Source organism: Talpa occidentalis, unplaced genomic scaffold, assembly GCF_014898055.3.
Source record: "Talpa occidentalis isolate TD23 unplaced genomic scaffold, MPIMG_talOcc4v2.1 talOcc4.5, whole genome shotgun sequence".
Taxonomy (NCBI): domain Eukaryota; kingdom Metazoa; phylum Chordata; class Mammalia; order Eulipotyphla; family Talpidae; genus Talpa; species Talpa occidentalis.
The window spans coordinates 126,871,616-126,892,751 of record NW_023604861.1 but is presented as its reverse complement, the minus strand read 5'-3'; the positions used below and the strand labels follow the sequence as shown (position 1 = coordinate 126,892,751).

The 21,136-nt window shown below is 50.7% G+C and overlaps 1 protein-coding gene across 1 annotated transcript in view; it reads right to left on the bottom strand.

The window, feature by feature from the left end:
* The window catches only part of ADCY3 (adenylate cyclase 3), a 65,777-nt gene that overhangs the window by 31,908 nt on the left and 12,733 nt on the right, over positions 1-21,136 (bottom strand). Inside the window, exon 2 of the mRNA XM_037528414.2 lies at positions 1,331-1,480. Within this exon, the coding sequence (XP_037384311.1) occupies positions 1,331-1,480 (150 nt within the window). The remainder of the gene's footprint in view (positions 1-1,330; positions 1,481-21,136) is intronic.

The following is a 21,136-nucleotide window of genomic DNA, read 5'->3' as shown; positions in this document are numbered from 1 at the left end:
ACTCCCCAAAACTACAGCCCCATCCCCCAGGGGCAGAATCTATGGAAACAGGAATTTCAGCGAACCCAGAGCAAACAGCCCCCCTGAGCACAGAACGGCCTGGTTCCAAGAGCGGAGAACGATGCCTTCAAGCTAACGGGTTTGTTTGTTAACAGGAAATAAACCTATGGATAACAGGAAGTCAGTGGACGTAATTTCTAGAGACCTTCAAAAGGATTCAGGATGAATTCAGACCAAAAACTATTTAAAAGACCGAGTCACATGAACTGGGAGGTTCTGTGGTGGCTCAGGCTGGAGGGAAGCCAGTACACAGAGTGGGAACTGCCAGGCCCTTCTCAAGATGGAAAAATGTAAACAGTGGGGTCCCTGGGGAAAGGGCTGGCTTTTACTTCTTCATAAATGACTTGGAAGGCCGGCAGAGTGGGGAGATTGCCTGGAGAATGAAGGAGACTTAGCACCCCTGGGTGGTGAGTGTGGGGCCGATGGACTTCACCCAGAGGACCCCCGAGGCCAGGGGCTGCCCTTCCCCAACACAGTGAGCGCAGCTCTGAGCACACAGTAGGCAGCAGTGTGACTCTGCTGGGAGGCAGGAGGGAGGCAGGAGGAATAGCCTGGAAGGAAAGAAGCAGAGGTGCATCCACCGAGAAAGGAGCACAGAGTCACTGGGGCTGCTTGGGCAATGCAGTTCTTTAAAAAGTTGTAAATTACAGGAAAAAAAATAGAACAGAAAGAAGCGAGAGGGAAGGTTTAGGTCAAGCCCATAGGAGATTTAGGAGTTTCCAGCGAGAGAAGCTTCCAGAAGTCAGGAGGACGCCTCTGCCAGCAAGGGGCCAATGAGGCCATGTCAGCCAGCAAACACGTGACCCCGGCCGCTGAACTCCAAGCCCCACAGGGCCCCTGGGCCCCTGCACCACACTGGACTCACACCCTCCAAACGGGACCCCCTGTCCCAGTCATGGTCCCTGAAATGAGGCTTCTGCCCGACTGCCCCAAGAATAGCCCCAAAAAGCTGCTAGTGGGCCTCCCCTGGTGGCGCAGGAGGTTGAGTACCACGCTGTGAAGCTGTCTGCAGGCTCTGCAGCGCCGGTTCAATCCCAGCTTGCCAGCAAGGGTCCCCCATGGCGCAGCAGACCTCTCCTGTCTCGCCGGCTGCTCCCCTCAGCAGTGCATTTCAGTCAGTCTGCCTGTTCTGTTCCCTGCTCTGGCTCTGGTGGAATCCTCTCACCTTCCCACACATCTGGCCTGTACCCCAGTTCTTATATAAACAAGCAAACAAATAAATAAATAAATCTTTACAAAAAAAAAAAGCTGCTAGTGACCCACAGCTCACCTGCTGCTGGCTCTGCTCCTCCAAGTTCATCTTCACTTCCAGCGACTGGCGAGCCTCCAGGAAGGCCTTGCGGTGCTTGCGGTCCGCCATGTAGTAGGACTTGATGCCCACGATGATGGCACACAGGTAGAGGAAGACATTGGCCAGGATCTGTGCCGGGGGGGAGAGAAAAGACAAGGTGAAGGCACGTCATCAGAAGGGACGGGGGGTGGTGGGGTGGAGGCACCCAGACCAAGCCCCCTGTGGGGCTGAGCAGTCCCTGCGTCTGCACCAGTCACGTCTGCTCAGGTGCCACTATCCCTGTGCTTGCCCACTAGGTGCCCTCAGGAGCAGAGGGGTGGAGCCCAGGCCAAGTAGCCAGAACAGATGATCCCAAAAGCCACAGAGCACATGGAACAGCACAGGAAGGAAACAAAATGGCCCTGGGCCCACTCAGTAGTTACAATGTGACTTTACACACACAAGCAGGTTTATAGGTTTCTGGGATTCCCCTGCATCCTCTCAGCCAACCCCACCTGCCAGGTAAGGGGGGCCAGTACCAGTGTCCAGGTCCTATGGGCAATGGATTCAAGGGAAGGGGCTAGGGAGCTGAGATGGGTCACGCCAGCTCAGAGCACTCGCACAAAAGGTCTCCTGGGCATCCAGAGTCTGCTCCCCTGCCCCACCACCCTGCAAACCCAATGGGGAGTCCCCTGCCCACTCCCCCAGGCTGCCGGAACTGCAGACCCAGTGGCTGCTACTGGGGGGGGGGGACTTTAAATATGGGCCTGAACATCCTGTCACACCTAATATCCTGCTTCTGGCGGCTGCTGGCGCCAGTGTTTAAGCCTAAGTGCACCCCATTGGGGCTGGACCAGGCTCCAGTTCCTCCTGCTACTCCAAGACCACTGGCCAGAAGCCTCTCCAGCAAGGCTAGTTCCCAGCTCTGGTCCTCCCAGTTCCCTGAAGTGTGCTCACACCCGCCACCTGCGGCTGCCCCACCTCCTTCCTGAAATCCCTGAGGACCTGCCGGGGCAGGACGGAGCCTTCCTCTGCAGAGTGTGGTTTCTCGGACAAGTCTGGAGCAGAGATGCTGGAAGGGAGCAGGAATTCTTAGTATCTGGCCCTATGGGAAGGGCCCAGGGGGGTATAATGGAGTATAACACAGCCAAGTCGGCTTTAGACTTTGTAACAAGATGCGATGGGCAATAAGAGGTCATGTCTGCTATTACTTTTCCAGTTACTCTTGGTTACCCCCTCGGAACGCCTCTGTGTTTCACCAGGGCCATCGGCGCTGACCCGAGGGCCCAGCAACCCCCGAGGTGGGGCATCTCTCCTTGGTCACCAGTGACCCACTGGGGACGCCCATCAGAGGACGCTGAGGAGTGAATTCATGAGTGAGGTGTGTCCTCAAGTCACCAGAACTTGAGGCTGGTTCCAGCAGCTGACGACCCATTGCTCTTGGGCCTGGGCAGCCCATCACCTTCCCGTTCCTGGGGAAAGTCAGACTTCAAAAAGTCCCTGAACATCTTCTGTCCCTCTGTCGGGGGGTGAGAGCCCATTCTGCCTGAGCTGTGGGCATCAGCAAGGACTCAGGCCACCTGAGAGCCCAAAGAACTGCCGCGTCGGAGCATGTGACACAGATCCCGCCACCTCAACCCGTCTGGATAGAAGCCGCCTTCCCATGGGGCAGGAAGCTGCACCCTGAGTGTGCTCTGAGCAGTGGCAGGCACCCCCGTCAGAGTCCCCGCAGGATCCAGACACAGCAGTCCCCGGGCGAGGGTGTCCAGACAGCGGAGGGCCGGGAGAAGCTGCACACAGGAGCCAAGCATCTGGGCCTCATGCCTATGGCGTCGGTCACGCGGGACCAGTCAAAGCAGGCTGTCCTGGGCCACAGCTCACTCGCTGGCCCTGGCCACAACCTACTTGGGCTGTCACACTGGGTTGGGGGACAGAGATCAGAGTTTGAGGGTCTTCCTGCCCCCCATGGACGGCTCCCGGGGATGGGCAGGGCAGGCTCTGTAAAGCCGCAGTGCTGAGCTCGTATCAGGAAAGCCTGATTCAGCGGGCGTCCTCCTTGCAGACCGCCAGGCAGCAAAGCTTCACGCAGCCACCAGCAAAGGCGGTGATGCAGAGCGTGGCACGTCAGGCAGGCTCATGCTCGGGGGTCTACACAGGACAGCACCCCTTCATGGAGCTGCGTATTTCAAAATGAAATTCACTTTGGCTTTCCACATGTAGGTATGTACAGTGTAGAAAATAAAGGCAGGGGAGCCCCGGAATTTGGCACTGCCCCTCACAGCCGCTGACCTCTCCGAGCTCCAGCCTCTTCATCTACCAGCCGCGGGGAGCACCCGCTTATCTGAAAGTCCCTCCAGTCCTGACACTGTCTGGTCATCAGACCTCACTTCTGAGGGCGGAGGCTGGGACTGGAGGTGCCCCGTCCAGAGAGGAGGGCAGGTTCCCCAGGTGGTGAGAGAGCACCTGCCTCTCCCCTGAGCACCTACAGCCTCAGGGCCCATTCCCTTCCCAACTGGCCCACACCTGCAGGGCTGTGGAGGCCAACATCCAGGCCAGGCCATGCACTGAGGAGTCACGTCCACATCAAGGAATTTCCTCCCAACGCCCAGTGGGTTCATCTGTTTCTAGACAACTCTTCCCAGGGCCCCAGGAGCTGGGTTTCTTAGAGCTCCCAGAGCCTCTAAATCTGAAGACACGGTCCTCCCGGGCATGGGTGCTCGTTGCCATCGAGGCCTGGATGAAACTCGGCAACCCCTGTGCCAGGGAAAGTGGCTGAGGCCAGCACCCCATAGGCCTGGGCACAAATCCAAAAGGGTGATGTTGCCAAGGCTGGAGACCTCCAGCCAGGCAGCAGGTTGGGTGGGAAGGCTCGGGAAGGATCAGGAAGAGCTGCGCTGCTGATGGGAGCCGTCTCTCAGCAGAGCATCCAGTCCCCAGCTCGCTCCCCACCAGGGGTGCTCAGGCCACAGGGGGGATGGGAGGCCCCCGGGGACCCCAACACACAGCCAGAACTGAGCACCCTCTGCTGCCTCGCTTCCTTGCCTGGTATCATGCCGCAGCACCCGGCAGGCCTCCCCGCCCGGCACCTGTACACGGCGGCTGAGGCTAATTCGATTTCATAGCAGGAGCAGAGAGGAAGGGCTCGAGGCCTCCCAGACTCGCCTCTCCGGCACGGAGGAGTCAAAGCCCACCTTGAAGCGCCCCTCAGCTTAGTTACAGAGTTATAAGCCACCTTCCCCTAGAAAGGAGAACATTTTTAAACTAAAACTAAAGTCGTCGGGAAGATACGGCCCCGAAGCACTGACGGGTGCGCTGCTCGCATTCTTTAATGTGAAACGAAGCAGCATCTAAGATTTCCGGCTTCCAGCCCTAATGGCGGCCATTATCTCTGGGCTCGTCCCATTCAGAAATCCCTGTTGCACACTTACCAATGCAAGTGTGTCTCACTTAGCAAAACGGATGTGCTCCTCAAATATGTTTGGATGAAAATGATTTTTGCTCCTCCAGCCGAGCTGGGTCGGGCATTGAGGAGCGACATGGTGGGGACACCGTCCCGGACCCTGCGGCCACCGCTGTCGGGCGGCCCGGGGCGGCCCAGGGCGGCCATGCGCTGTTCCCCAGAACACTGATCAGCCTGGGCGCTCGATCCTGCAGGCCTTGGGGAAACCGCGGCCACCAGGGAAAACTGGAAGCCTGAGAAGCTGGACTGGCCTCTCTTATGACTGTGACAAATGGGCTTCTCCAGACTCTGGACTCTGCAGGTCTGGGATTAATTTTCTGATGTCCCCACTCCAGGGGGCGGGGGGACGGCTTCTTTTTCAGAACTGGTGTCTTCTCCAGGCCTGCCTCCCCAGTTGTGCCAATGCTGGCCCCCGACCATGCCCGGCCCCACCTGGCCCACCTAGCAGGCCCCTCTTCCCCCGAGAGCCCTGCTCAGCCTCCATTCACCCAACAGTCCCTCCTCCTTCGCCCAAGCTCCCAAACAGGGTACCGTGCCCTCTAGCACAAGGGGTGCCCGGGAAGGCGACCCTGCTGATCTCACCTCTGCACCCCCAGAGCCCACTCCAGGCCTCATCTAGAACAGATGCTCAGAAGCAAGAGCTGCTGGCTGGACAGACATGTCACAACTCATCCCTCAACCCTCTGTCTCCAGTCAGCAGACAAGCAGACCAGAGCCGCTTGGTCCCCATGTTCTCCCAGGCCCAGCCCCGGCCGCCTCCAGCCCTCCCACGAACATCCGCCCTACCCTGCCCACCGCAGCCTAGGAGCACAGAGAACTGAGGCCTGGCCGCTCCCCCACGGCCCGACAGGCCGGGACAGCGAGGCAGGACAGCTGGGAAGCCCAGAGCGTGAGGCCACACACCACGGCATCAGGCGGGTTGAGGTCACGTCCACTCAGGGAGCCAGTGGGCGGCTTCCTGGAAACAGGCTCTCGAGAACGGGCTCCAACGCCCTCCGGTGACCGAGGGCAGGGTCCTCCCTCTAGGATCTGGGGGTGTTGCACACCTGACATAGAGCAGACAGGAGGTGCCCTGGCCAGGCCACTTGGGGGGTCACAGGGCCCTGACGTGCACCCCGGCTCCCAGGCGTGGACAGGGCCTCAGCACCAAGCACATCACAGGCACCTCCACAGCATGCTTGCTCCTTGGGGAGATCTCGGCAGTGACCAAGCTGAGAAGTCTGGGGACCCCCAGGATCACCTCGTAGCTCCTGAAGACCGGGCAGCAGTCTATTTCAAGAGAAACCTTTTTTTAAGACGCAATATTTTCTAGATAATGAAAACAATGAATGAGCCTCCCACGTGGGTAAACATTCAGACTGAAGTTTCATCTGACCTACAACAGCTGCATAAAGTTTTTGTGATACCCCAGCTCGGAAAGGCGCGTGAGAAAATTCCTTCACAAAAATCCTCCCTCATGGAATGTGATGAATCACGATTCCCTGCACTTTTTTCTGCCAGCCCCTGGGGACAAGGGCTGCTGTGAGCAGGGCTTGAACGTGGAGCCGCCCCACGGGAGGCAGGCTGCTGCTCTCCGCCCAGCTGACCCCTCCCTGCAGACTCACCCCAGCCTGCAGATCCCACAGCACCCCAGGAGGATCTGGGGGAGAGAACGCTGCTCTGGGGTGTCAGGGCCACATCAGCCACGTCAACCATCCTTAGAGACCGAGTGATGCTCCGTTGTTGGGAGAAGGCAGCGCTGGAGCTTCAGTTCATTAAAACTAACTTAGATGTTTTGGAAAACATCTCCAAGGAGCTGCAGGGCAGGAAGGAGCAGGGGAGAAGGCACCTGCACAGGCGACCAGCCTCCCCAGCCGGGACACCGCCAGAGACTAGGGTGGCCGCCACACAGGGCCCAGGGCCCTGTGCTGCAGCGCCTTGGAGGGGTGGGTGGTGGCAGACAGAGGTGGGCTACGCAGTCACTCACACCGCCCATGCGGCGCCCTGGCTGTGTGGCCTGAAGCAAGTTACTCAACCTCTCTGAGACGTGGCTTCCTCATCCTCACAAGGGCTGCTCCAGTAAGACGAAAGAGAGATTATGTGCAACACCATCCGGTATTCATTGTCTTGTTGTCACAACAAGCAAGATATTCTGTTTTGTGGAAGAGACTAAGTGTAGAGATGCAACAGGGTGGTCCCCAGGAAAGGGGGAGGTTCCCTGCCCCACCCAAGGGAGGGTGGAGCTGACCAGGGAGAGAAGAAGCTGCAGAAGAGACTGAGGAAGGAAGAAGCAGGATGGAGCCAGGAGACCTGGAGGAGGCGCATGGAGCCTAGAGACACGTGAAGAAACTGCGCTTGTCTTTTGGTCGTGGACTGGGTGACACAGATGTGGGTGAGACCCATGGGGAGGTGACCATGGCAGCTTTTATCTTGATGTTGATTTTGCTCTTTTCCTTCCAGGCTTGTCCGGTTGTTTGTGACCCTTTTCTGTGGGTCCCCACTGGAAGATGCTTTAGACTTGTGGCAGGCCTTGGGGCCTTGCTCTGGGCCAATCCCATTTGGATGGACTTTTACCCACGAGGGGACGGGTAACTTTGGGTGCTTCATTTAGAAACTAGACTCTTGGCCTTACCTGTATTGTTTCCTAGTTTTATTAAAGTTCCTTTTCATTAAAGTCTCCTATGTTTTGTGTTGATGCGGCGGATGGCAGAACCCACTTAGAATAGGCAGGTTTGCGGGGCTTGGGCTGCCCCTCTCCCTGTCCTATAACAGATTAACTAGGGTCCGAGTCAGTCCCCTAAAAGTGCTGAGATTAGAACCCCGCTCTCCATCCTGTGCGTCCAGGGCTCGCTCCCAAAAAAAAAAGTACATCAGCGATTAGCAGAGAATAAAGGGACAGACGGACGGTGAGCAGCAGCTGCTCTGCGCTGGGGAGGGGCCCCGGTTCTTCACTCCCCGGTAGTACGGTGAAGTGCTCTTCCCTCACGCTCACCACGTCACTTGCTTTGGCCCAGTGAACTGTCATGCACCTGACATGAGCGCATCTGTGAAACATGCCGCTGTGACCAGGAGAACAAGGGCCACCAGAAGCTCACTGGTACATAAGGAGACCCATGGAGTGACACGGCCCTGCGGCTGCAGCGCGGGGCCAAACCCAGAGCAGCAACCAGATGAGCCACAGCCCGGCCAACGCACAGATGCGCGAGTGGGAAAGGTGAGCTGGGAGCCGCTGGGTTGGGGTTGTGCGGCATTAGGTGGAAACAGCTGACTACGACAGGTGCTTAGGTCAAGGTCTCCTTGTCATTTAAACCGAGAAATGAATGCCGGCGACCCAGCCCTGGGGTAAACGGGAAGATAACCGGGAAGAAAGAGCAGTCTGCATGAGAGCATGCCCCGCAAAGACAGAGGACACGCGCCTCTTTTCCAGGAGACACCTCCTTCCCCAGGCACCTCGGAGGTCTCCCCCGTCAGCATAAGATCAGCCCAGGAGGCCAGTGTGTGCACCTCACATCTGCAGTGCTGAGACCTGCTGCAGCCTTCCGCACACTGCACTTTGCTGGGTGAATAACTACACAGTAGGAAGAAGCTAAAGAGTATTCCCTTCTCCACCAAGGTGTCCCCTTGACAAGAGAGACAATATCAAGCTGATAAAAAGGCTAGAGCAGCAGTTCTCAATGGGGTTAGGGGGTTGACCTGCTTCTCCCCACGGGGCCATTTGGCAGCGTGTCTGGGACATTCTTCATTGTCACGACTAGGGGGAGAGAGAGGGGAACGTAAAATCTGGAGACAGAAGATTTTTGGAATTCCAGAACTACTACCATCACACCAACGCAGCATGTGAAAATGTGAAGGGAGACCGTGGGTTCCACAGAACCAAGGAAGCCCTTGCTGAGGTCCCCATGGGACAGAGCAAAAGCTTTTGCCATTCTAGGAATGACCGCGGGCTTGGGAATAAAACCTTCTGCACGCTCAGCTGCAGAGAGCAGGGGGGGCTCCTCCCCTCTCCTGAACCAGGGCTTTCTCCTTGGAGAGCCCTCCCTTCTCCTTTCCATAGAGCTTCCTAGGGAGGCCGGGGCCTCTGAGTCTGCCTGGGAGCAGCAGACTTTGTTTTCCGCCAATGGTTCTGACTCAACCCTTCACAGCTTTTTCTTTAGCCGCTGTTCGTCTAGCCCAGTGTTCTGGGCCAGGTACATCAGCATCTGGAGGGAAACTGGTTAGGAAAAGCTCTGCCGGGGTCCCATTTTGCCTGCTGAGCCCCAGGAATCTGCATGTCACACTTCTCCAGGGAAGTCTCTTCTATTCCATTGCTGTCCCAGCTGGTGTAAGAAATGAGAAAAAGCCCAGACCCCCCAATCTTCCTGGTTCTCCAAACCAAACTCTCAACATAGGCGACTGCTCTTGGTTATCCCGGTGCCAGCATCTGATTTTCATTTATTCCCTTTTCTTTTCTAACGGCCTTCTGGTCCTGGCTTCCCCCGCCCTGCTTATGGGGTCTCCTCAGCATCATTTCCCGGTCTGATCTGCATCCCTTTCATACGAGTCCAGGGAAATGCCTTCCATCCCTTGAAGTTATTTCATGTGAACTCTTTTTAGTCCCTGGTTTTCAATTCAGATTTTAAGTCATTGTACAAGTTTCCTACTCACTGCCCAACCCTCCTCCTCCTGTTTCCTCTCCCGGACTGGGGAAGCGGCGGGTACTCACAATCAGAGACTGGGCTGGGAGGGCCTGCGAGGGCCCTGGCCCCATCTTCTCGGTGCACTCTCTTAGTCCCTTCACCCCCTGAAGCTTTCAACCCCAAATCTGAATGTGAAGACCTGGCAAACTGCTACTTCTCAGATTTCAGTTGCTCTGCCTCAAATGCCTGGAATTAGTGCCCCCAGGGTGTGTGGCTCTCACCCTACTTAGCGATTCCCAGCTCTGGCTGCACCACAGTCACCTGGGAGCTGTGGCTGGGCAGCACCCAAAAAAGTGAAGCAGAAGCACATATACTGGCATTGTTAAAATGCTCCCAGGTGCCGCCTAGCAGCACTGCGACTTCGGCCTGGGCCACTGCCCGCACAGACTTTTGTCGACAGAGATGATCTCATAGGGGAAGAGAAGATTTAAGAAATTTTCTGGTTTCTTCTTTCTGCCTTATAATCTTTCTGTAATCAATCTCTTTGTGAAGAGACAGTAAAGAACAATTATTATTTGACATTTCATATTGTTCCACTCACTTGGACCGCGCAGACCAGCAGCAGACCCCCGGGGCCCTGCATGACAACACAGGGCACAGAAACTCCCTTCCTGCACACGGAGGCCTCAGTAAACACCCCCACAGCAAAGAGAATCTCTGGTAGTGGCTCCCCAGCCTCGCCCAGAGGCCCTGTATCTCGTCCACGAGTCCATGGGAACCCCCTCTCCACACCTGCTTCTACTGAACACATCTCGCCTCTCACTGGATCTTCCCAGGCCAGCTGGGGTGACAGACCTCCCCCAGATCTTCAAACAAGATGCGGGCACACAAGTCCAAGGCCTTGCCCTCTTCCCTCCTGCACTGTGAAGGGGGAGACCCCTGTGATCAGTGGGAGCCAAGCTGCCAAGCCCGTCTCCTGCCGCTCAGCATTCAGCGCCAACACTACAAAGGATGTTCTGTCTATAAACTGGAGCTGGGTCTGGTCATCCCCACAGAATCAACATCTCACTCACTCTCATGAGCCTTCCAAGGGGAAGTCAGCCGGCGGGACACCCCGTGGTAAGTGGTCCCGAGCCAGCCAATGCCCGTGGCCTCCAGTCACCAGGCCTTGCTGGCATATAGGATCGCTTATCACCCACCCGACAGGCCCCTGCCAACACTGCCATGCGGCTCACTGGCTGGCTAATGTCTCCTCTGCAGTCACCTGGCTGTCTTCCTCTCCCCCACTGCTTCTCCTGCAGGAGCCACCATCTGTCCTGTCCCTCAGAGACAGGCACACAGCTGGCGGGATTTTCTCATCCCGGGACACACATTTGGGGCTTGCAAGAATCCTAAAACCACTCCGGGATTCCAGAGAAGTTCTGACTATTAACATACTGGGTTTTGCCTAATTTCTCCACTCAAGGATCTTACACTTTTTGACACACAAGAGCCTCACCTGGATTTCCTCCTCCCTGCCTAGGTGGGGTGCACCCACCGTCAGCTGCGGTCTGCCCACATGAGAGGGCCTCTCCCATCTCACCCCGGGGTGCCACACGCAATGACCATGGCACTTACTTCTAGGGACGTAAATGCTCAGGGACCGTGGACTGTGGTGAGAGACCGGGCTTGAGGTCACCGAGGCGCCAGCCGTGCTCCCTCCTCTGTGGAAGGCGCACACACCGGCCCCACCTCGGAGTGGGCTGTGAGAATTCGTTACGATGTGCCTGGGGCGCCGGGCAAGAGCCGGTACTGCGTGAGCACCCGGAGAGTCCCGTAAGCAGACGGCGGCTACTCTGAGCCAGCAAACTACAAATTCCCAATATTGCAGCTGAGCTTTAGCCCCAGGGTTGCGCTTACTCCGGGCCCAGAACGTGCCCTCTCACGACCTCGGAAGGTGAGGACTGGCAGTGCCTCTGGAACCTGTCTGTGCTCGCCCCGCGCACCTCAGAGGCTCCAGGGGCTCGCTCCAGCCCGCTGCAGTCGGCCAGTGTGGCAAAGTGAGTCACACAGAGTTTTTGTTTTTCCAAGACAAACAAAAGTTATGCCGGCACGACGCCGTAGCCTAAGTGTCCTGCATGCAATGGCATCACGTCTTAGAAAATACTTTTTTGCTAAAAACGTTTCTCATCATCTGAGCTATCAGAGAATCTTTTTGCCACAAATCTTCAATTTATAAGCAACACTATCTGTGAAGCACAGTAAAGTGCTTTATTCAAAGGGACATGTCTGTTTGCAAAAGCTTCACCCCCAGACATCCTGCTTTCCTGCATCTGGAGCCACCGGGATCTGTGTTCTGAACACGGCCCTCCTCCCGACCCAGGGGGGTCCAGGCAGCCGGGGGGTCATGAACCGAAGTGCCACCTCATTGTTGCTGCTCATGTGTGATCCATGGCCCTGACCTTGTCCTGTAAGGCTCACCCTGCCGTCCATTCGGGTTGTCCCCTGCATAAGCTCTCCACCCCTGCATAAGCTCTCCACGGTTTCCTGCTGCCGTCAGGTCCCCGGGGTGCCAAGTACAGTTCTCCCGTGTCCATCATGGCTGGCTGGGCTGCAAGCCCACAGGGTGGCTCCACCCAGACCCCAGAATCCTACTCCCAGCTGGAGGGCTCAGTTCCTCTACTGTGCCCTTCCCAAGTCCCCGGAGGCAACGCCAGAAGCTGCAGGAACCACGTGCCCACCCCTCACCTATCAAGTACTCTCCCAGCCCCCTGTGCCGCCAGGAACCTGGGGATACCAAGGAGCCTTGAGCCACTGGTCCGCAAGCCCTTCTCCTGCCCCGAACCAGCACTGGTTGGGGGCAAGACAAGCTCCAGTTCTATTATTCTCGGCGAGCCCCCTCCCTCTTCAGCTTCTTCACATGGGAGAGAGGGCTAATTGCTTCAACTTATCTCCATTTAAGAATTCCTGACCCAACCCACAGTCACAAAGGTTTTTCTCCCACATTTTTTCTTTGAGAAGTTTTATAGTTTAAATCCTACTATGATCCATCTCATTTTTTAGTGTGTGTGGGACCCTCACAGGCGGCCGGGGAATGAACCGGCGCTGCAGAGGCTGCGGGCAGCCTCGCAGCCCAGCGCTCAACTGCTGCGTCACCGGGGGAGGCCCCATCTCATTAATTTTTATATATGGGGTAAGGGATGGGATTATAATTTTTTTCCCAATTGGGTATCTAGTTATTCCAGCATCATCTACGGACAGGTTATTCTTTCTCCAGGTCTTATATCTAAGTCTTTAGTTCATTTTGAATCAGTTTTTATACATGCAGTTACAGTGATCCAACTTTATTCTTTTCCATGCAGCTGCTCAGCTTTCCCAGCATCATATTTAAGAAGACACTCTTTCTCCCGCTGTACAGTCATGGCCTCTTCATCAGAATCAAGAATTGATATATATGTGGGTAGATTTCTGGGCTTTCCGTTCAGTTTTATGAAGCCATGTCTCTATTTTTATGCCAATATCATCCTGCCTTAATTACTACTGTGTATAGTACAGTTCAAAGGCAGGTAACACGATGCTTCTGTTTCTCTTTTGCTATTCGAGGCCTTTTGTGGTTCCATATAACTTTCCACATCCTTTATTCAACTTCTTTCAAGAACACTGTTGGTATTCCGATAAGGGTTGCATTAAGTTTATATATAGCTTTTGAGAAAGTCACTTTAATTGTATTGTCTCTCTCCATCCATGAGCATGGAATGACTTTCCATCACTTTATGTTATGATCTGAGTCCTTTAATAACGTCTTGTATTTTTCATTGAATACATCCTTCACCTCCTGGGTTAGGATACCATCTTTCTTTAAATTGTGCGATGCCAGTTGTCAATGAGAGGACTTAAATGCAGAATCACTGATGTGTGTTAATTTTATGGCTCATTTGTACTTATGTACACATATAAGAATTTCATTCTCACTAAAAGAGTAGAAATGTTGCATAAAACTAAATCAACTGTTTTTATTTCACTTTTAATATGCACACGTTCTACCAATATTCTCTAGAGACATTTAGCCTACTAGGAAGGAATGAAAAGAAAAGAAACCGTAGTTGCTCCTCTCTCTCTCTTTGTCATCGACTTCAACATAGACTGGCTGGCTAATGAAAGGAAGCAACAGGAGTAAAAGAAAGGACCCAGGTCCCTGGATGGTCATGTCTCTTAGAATGCCACTCTCTTCTTTCTGCACTTGAAGAAAGTTCTAGTTTGAACTGAAAGCACGGTCCCTTGGGCTGTCATCTTCTTAGCCACAGATGTAACATGCGTACTATGTAAATGCTTTGCATCCTGCTGAACTCCCAGACACTGTGGGTTCATGAGAATTCCATGCTGTTGGGGGCATCACGAATCCTCGTATGTTATATGAAATAGGATGGCAAAGCATGGCAGACACACATATTAGGCATGTTTCCTCTGCTCATGAGCATGTTCCACTGTCCCAACAGATCGATTACAAGAACACAAGGTCAAAGACAAAGCTGTGAAAAACGTCGAGAATGCAAAAGTCACATGCCTATAGGCCACCCTGTGTACAAGGAAGGCATTCAGATTTTCACCATTAAGCACAATGTTGGGTTTTCAGAGATGTATTTTCTCAGGCTGAAGGAATTTTCTTCTATTCCTGGTTTACTGAGGGTTTTATCTTGAAAGGGTGTTGAATTTGTCAAGTGGTTTCTTCTGCACTTATGGAGATCATATGGGTTTTCCTTATTAGTCCTAAATTACACTGACTAATTTTAGGATGTTTAAACAACCTTGCATTCCAATCAAAATCTCCCCCCAACCCATCCCAGTCATCATGTGTTATTCTATTGTACATAGTGCTGGGTATTATTAGCTAATGTTCTGTTAAAGAATTTTATATATACAGAGAGAGATTTTTTTTTTTTGGATGATTTTTCAAGTTTTGATATCAGAGCAATGTTGACCTCATAAAATGACTGGGGAATGTTCCTTCTATATCCTAGCAGAATTGTGTTGACTGGTATTATTTGATTCTTAAATGTTTGGTAGAATTCAGTATTGAAACCAGCTGGAACTGGAGTTTTCTTGGGGGAGGTTTTAAACTACAAAATCAATTTCTTTGATAATTTCTTGGATAAAGGGCTATTCAACTTTGGTAGTTTAAGTCGTTCAGTAATTTGATCAATTTGTCTAAGTTGTCAAATTTGTTAGCACTCTTTGTTCATATTAATCTGTTAATGCTGTAGGTCCTGTAGAAATTTGTGAATTCCTGGCATTTGTAATTTGTGTCCTATCATTTCCCTGATCATCTAGTAAGAGGTTTATTAATTTCAGTGATCTTTTCAAAGAACTAGCTTTGAATTCATGATTTTTCTTTACTATTTGTCCACTTTTTTTTTTTTATTACTTCCTACTTCTTACTTTGGATTTAATTTTTCTACTTAAGGTAGAAGTAGAGAGCATTGATTTTATTTTATTTTTTTTTAAAGATTTGTTTTTATTTATTTATACAAGCACTGGGTACAGTCAGAGTGTGGGAGGATGAGAGAATTCACCAGGGCCAGAGAGGGGAGCAGAGCAGGCAGACTGAAGTACACTGCTGAGGGGAGCAGCGGGCGGCAGGAGAGGTCTGCGCGCCATGTGGGACCCTCCTCCGGTGGCCGGGGAGCAGCCAGGGATCAAACCAGTGCTGCAGAGGCTGCGGGCAGCTTTGCAACCCAGTGCTCAACCGCTGCGCCACCAGGGAGGCCCCGAGAGCATTGATTTTAGACCCTTTTTATTAATATAAGCGTTTAGTGCTATAATTGTCCCTCTTAGCACGTACTGCTTTGCCTGCAACCCACAAACTTTGGTATGTTGTATTTTTTCTTAAGTGAACACAACACATTTTCTAATGCCTTTAGTAATTTTTGTCTTGACTCAGGGGTTACTTAGGTATATGTTATTTAATTTCCAAATACTTTGGGATTTCTAAGATATAGTTCTGTTATTTCTACTTCAGTCCATTATTTCCATCAGATAGCACATTTTATATGACTTTAATCATTTTTAAATGTACCAAATCTTGTGGTATGTCCCAGCAGATGTGCCTTCATGAACATTTCAGGAAACTTGAAAAGAATGTATATTCAATAGCTGCATGGTAGAGGGCCCTACAACTATCTCCTGACTAGCTGATTATTCAGGTTTTTCAAGTGTTCTATATATTTATGAATTTGTCTATTTGTTTTACCAATGACAGACAGAAGTATTACAAAACCCATATATAATTACGAATTTGTCTATTTCTCCTTTTAGTGCTATCAGTTTTCGCTTCATGTATTTTGAAGCTTTGTTATTAGATGCATATGTATTTAGGATCATGATGTCCTTTTGATGATCCTTTACCAATACGAAATGTCCCTCTTTACACCTGATAATATTCCTTATTCCAAAGTCTACATTGATGATAATACAGTCGGTCACTCCAGGTTTTTTCTTATTAGTATTTGCATAAAAATGTCTTTCCATCCTTTTACTTTTAAGCTATCTGTGTTTTTATATTAATAATGGGTCTCTTTATAATTGTTGGTTCTTGCTTTGTTAGCCATTATCCATCTTTCCATCTATTAAATGGAAATCATCACAAACATGATTAAGACTGAATTTAAACTTATCATCTTGATTTGTGTCTTATTTGTCTCAGTTGTTCTTTGTCACTTTCCCACCTCTTTCCTGCCACCTTTTGAATTACGTTGCTTCTTGCTCAACTTTATCTCGACTTTTGGTTTATGAACCATACTTCTTTGTTAGGCTTTTAACGGTCTCTTTGAAATTTACATTATACATCTGCCACTGAGTTCTTCTTACTTCAAATATACTTCTTTACATGTAGTACAAATAATTTTTAGTAGTACTCCTCTCTTGTCCTTTGCGCTACTGCTGTCATACACTTTGTTTCTGTATCAGTTATAAACACCATCCATTATTTATATTTTTACTTAGACTTTTAAAGAGATTAAAACTGAGAAAAAATAACTTTCATATTTTCTCACTTATTTACCATTTGGGAGCCTCTTCATTTCTTTGTGCAGTCCAAATTTCTATCCCGTATCATTTTCCTTCTGCCTGAACAACTTGCCTTAGTGCTTTGTGTAGTGCAGGTCTGCTCTCCAAAAAGTCTTTATTTCACCTTCATTTTTGAAGGCTATTTCTGTGGAGTACAGGATTCTAGAAGGCCCATGTTTGCCTCTCAGTTCTTGTCTTTCATCTTGAAAAATCTCTGACCAGACATCTGCTATCATTCTTTCCTGTGTTCCTCTCCATGAGATCTTCTTTCCTTCCTTCTTCCCCCCTTGTCATTTTTATTTTCCCTTTATTATAAGTATTTTATTTTCCCTTGATCACTAGTACTCGGCTATTTAATTAAGACATGTCTATTTAATTTTCATTATTTATATGTAGTTGAGTTAAAGTGAGCTTCTAGAACTGTGGGCTTATGGTCTTCATCAAATTTGGATTTTTTCCCATTATTTCTTCACATATTTTTTTCTCTCCCTCTCTCTGTCTGGTACTTCACTGCTCCCCAGCGCATACAGAATACAAACAAAGCCATTTCATATAGCTTCTGAGGTCCTCTTTCAGATCCCGAGTTAGCTTCTAGCTTTTTCTTTCTATCCACAGAGCCAATCCTCCAGTCAAAGGTTCTCTGCTGATACATACATGTTCACTCCCCTAAATCAATGCTCACCAGCAAGCACCTATGCATCTCTTCTACTAATCAACCTAAGACTCAAAATCCAATTTACATTTCATCACCCAGCTCAGGACAGCCTCCTCCATGAAGCCTTCCTTTACTGAGGCAGAATGAGGCTTTTCCTCTGTTCTCCCACATGTCTTATATGTCACAGAGGCTCCCCAAGGGCTTGTAGGCATCCTTTCAGTCCTCACAGGATGACCCCAGACCCAGAAAGGACCTGATTATCTCTGGGACTAGAAGAGTAATGATTGTATCAAAATGTGCCTTTGTGAGACTTTCCTGAGGGAGAAGTTGAACACACAGTATTTTATGAAGAAGTGAGTCAGACAGCGTTTCTCCTTTTTCCAAAGGGAAAAATGAGCCACAATAGCAGATTAAGTCAATTACACTGAGCCAGAGGAAATAGCCTCTGCGGACCTTCACTCTCAGACCAGTCTCTCAATGCAGCTACTCAAGAGTTGGAAAAAAAAAACAAAACATCCCAACCTCTGACTTTCTTTTTCAAAAGCAGGGAAGCAGGAGCTAGCGATCCTTTTCAGGAAACTGCACAGCTCTTGGTTCTAGGTCTCTGGAGAGAGAACCCTGGCCTAGTGAGGCCTTAGAGGGCGCAGGGTAGCAGACTGAATTCCCAAGATTGGGGGAATAAAAGCAAATTAACCAGGCAACCTGGAGCAGCTCGCTGGGGAAGACCTGAAATCCAATTTACACTGGAAACTCAACGGCAGAGGACTCCCAACCAGACCCTTAGCACGCACCCATGCCAGGCCACCGGCCCTCCCTCACTCTCAGCTCCCCCGACAGTCACACTCAACAGCCTCCTACCGCAACAGTATCCTAACACCCCGGGCCCCCTCACCACCCTTGTCACCCCATATCCCAGCTGCCAGCCATCCCTCCCGTCCACACCCTGCTGATGCTCATGAGCCTCCACAGAAATTCCCGAGCAGAGCCACACAGATAGTTGAGAAGAAACCCTCTGTCCCCTTTCTACTTCCTGCACCTGTCTCAGGTCCCCACCCCACCACCCAGGTGGTATCACGGTGTCTGCCAGCTTCCTCTCGAAGGGGCTGGAGGCTCCAGAGAGTGGCCAATATGACCACTTCCCCACTGGGCATCAGCATCTCTGAGCTCAGCAGCGTCTCTGAGCTGCCCCTCCTGACAGCAGAGGCAGAACCAACAAGATCCTCTCAGGTGCAAACCCCAACTCATCCTGATTTGTAAATTCCACTTAAGCAAAATTCCTAATAGTGTCACCCAGGCAGGTTACACAGCAAACTTGTTTTATCAGGATGAACCCCTGCAGAGATCTGAACCTGTCTGGCTAAGGGGCAAATGGTCAGTTCCAGCACAAGCCAGTTAAATCAACATGCAGAGAAGACCCTCGGTGACCTCACCTTGCCTTGGTTTCATTAATGTCCACTTACATTAAAAAATCCCCCTTGAGGAGACATTCGGTCACTATTTTCTAAACATGACTCATGAAGAGACACATCTGATTTGGTCATGAAGTTACACTGTGTGCACAGCCACGACTTCAGACATCCCAGCCTGTCCCGCCCTGTCCAAATGCCAGAAACCCTGCAAAACCCTCACTCCCTTCGGCAAGAGGAGACTGTGCTTTGAGAGTGACACCCTGTCTCCTTCAAGTAAAACTCTTTGCCATGAATCATTGACTTGGTCTGGTCAATTGGCTGCTGCCAACTGTTCAGCAACAACACAGATACAATTTTTTGCTTTTAAGTAGTTCCAGATAAATACCTAATAACAGTAACACTTGCAGCTGAGTGGGGTCTTGTGGTTTACAAACTGCTTTTATTTTTTTTCAAAGATTTATTTATTTATAAAAGAACTGGGGTGCAGGCCAGATGTGTGGGAGGGCGAGAGGATTCACCAGAGACAGAGCGGGGAATAGAACAGGGAGACAGACTGAAATACACTGCTGAGGGGAGCAGTGGGTGAGACAGGAGAGGTCTGCCGCGCCGTGTGGATTGCTCCACGGCCGGCAGGGATCAAACCGCACTGCAGAGGCTGCGGACAGCTTCACAGCGCTGTGTTCAGCAGCTGCCTGTGCCACCAGGAATGTTAACAAAAGGAACCCTTCAGGGACACCGGCATAGGCACTATATTTCCATACTATTATTTTCCAGGCTTTCCAGAATGAGCATATTTGCTATTTTTATATAAAATTGAACCATATGAAATGCAACTGTCACTTCTTCCAGGTCACAATTAGTACGATATCAGCAGTTTCATGTGATTCAACCTGACAGCGATTCATGCATCAACACTGAACAAACACTCATGCAGAGCTACTCTGTGCCAGGCCCAGGCCCAACTCCAGACAATGATTCTTGTATTTTTTTTAAGTAAATAAATTAAGCTGGGTTTCCTTGCAGGCAGGACCCCGTTACTTGTCTGTATCCCCAGCATCTAGAAATGTGTGCAAACAAATTAGTAGACAGAAGGGAAATAGATGTCCACAAATAGGCACACAAATGAAATTATCCACTCTAAGTAATCAACAACTACAGCATCCCTATAAGAAGAGGGCTGTCAAAGAGGAGGATGTGTCAGATTCCAACTAATTTGATAATCATGCCAATCTGAGCTGTTCTGCAGAGACAGGACAGAAAAGCAGTGGGGATGGGAGAAGGCACAAGGGCGGCAGTCAGCAGGGAGCCCAGGAGCAACAGCTTCTGCCTAAAGCACCTCTCCCCACTGTCGTATACAGCACATCCTGTCAGGCCAGGGAGCACTCATTCAGTCTCTACAGAGATGCCCAGCTCATCAGGCCACAGTGGGTTTCTCTAAATTAAATTTTTATGCAGACTATAATTCTTTCATTAAGGACTGATCTCTAAACTTCTAGAACAGAGACCACCCTCCCCACCAAATAACTAGAGAGTTTATACCCCCAGTATGTGTGTCCTGCAACAGCTAGGATGGGCAGGGGCCTTAGAGCAGGTGTGTGTAGAGCAGGTGTGTGAAACAGGGAAGATGTGGGTGCTGCATTTCAGTATGCAGTCAGAGAAAGTGCCCAAGATGATGCAAGGCACAGAAACCACGCCACACGGGGATTTCCTGAAAAATGAGATGAGTTAAGGGGAGACCAAGGAAGCGCACGATTGCTGGATTCAAATACAGAAAGGGTCACGAGGCAGAAAATAAGAGGCAGCTGTGTTACTTCCTCTGGCTGAACTAGAATCAGGAATGAAAGCTTGGAGGGGGGCAGAATGAGGCCCCACAACCGGGGCAGGAGCTCAGAAACTCTCCAAACCAAATTTCCACATCAGTCAAGACCACCCACCCTGTAAGGCCCACTGGCCTCACACTCACAGCAGGCAGGGTCCTCTTTGCAGCTCCAATTTTGCTCCAACCTTTGGAGCATCTCCCAAGAGTCAGTTTGATTTAGTCCCAAACCTATTTGATGATAGTTGTTTTCTCATAATTTAATTACATATAGCCCCCAAAGATAAAATAAGTGTAAAAGAAAGTTGTATCTACCCAAAAAAAGTGACAGTTTGAGGAACTTCTGATGTGAGCAGTTAAAAGAAACTCTTGTTGAATGAGAAGCGGACCAGCCAAAAGGTAAGAAAAGTCATCAACATCTAGAAGGCTCTGTACCCAGATTATTTCCAAGTGACTTTAAATTCTCTCTCCACTTTCAGGAAACTTGAAATTGCAGACAATACATCATGAGCTACAGGGAGCGCCAACTAGGGCTCCTAACTGCAAAGGAAAGATCTTTCCCTTCAACCAAAGATAAGTGATTGTAGAGCTGAATATTTTTAATTAAAAGCTATTTTATTTATTTTTTAAAAGATTTATTTATTTATGCATACAAGAACTGGGGCACAGGCCAGAGGTGTAGAGGGTGAGAGGATTCACCAGAGACAGAGTGGGGAACAGAACAGGCAGATTGACTGAAACACACCGCTAAGGAGAGCAGCGGGCAAGTCAGGAGAGGTCTGCTGTGCCATGTGGGTAGGATAGCTCCCTGGCCTGGGATCGAACTCGTG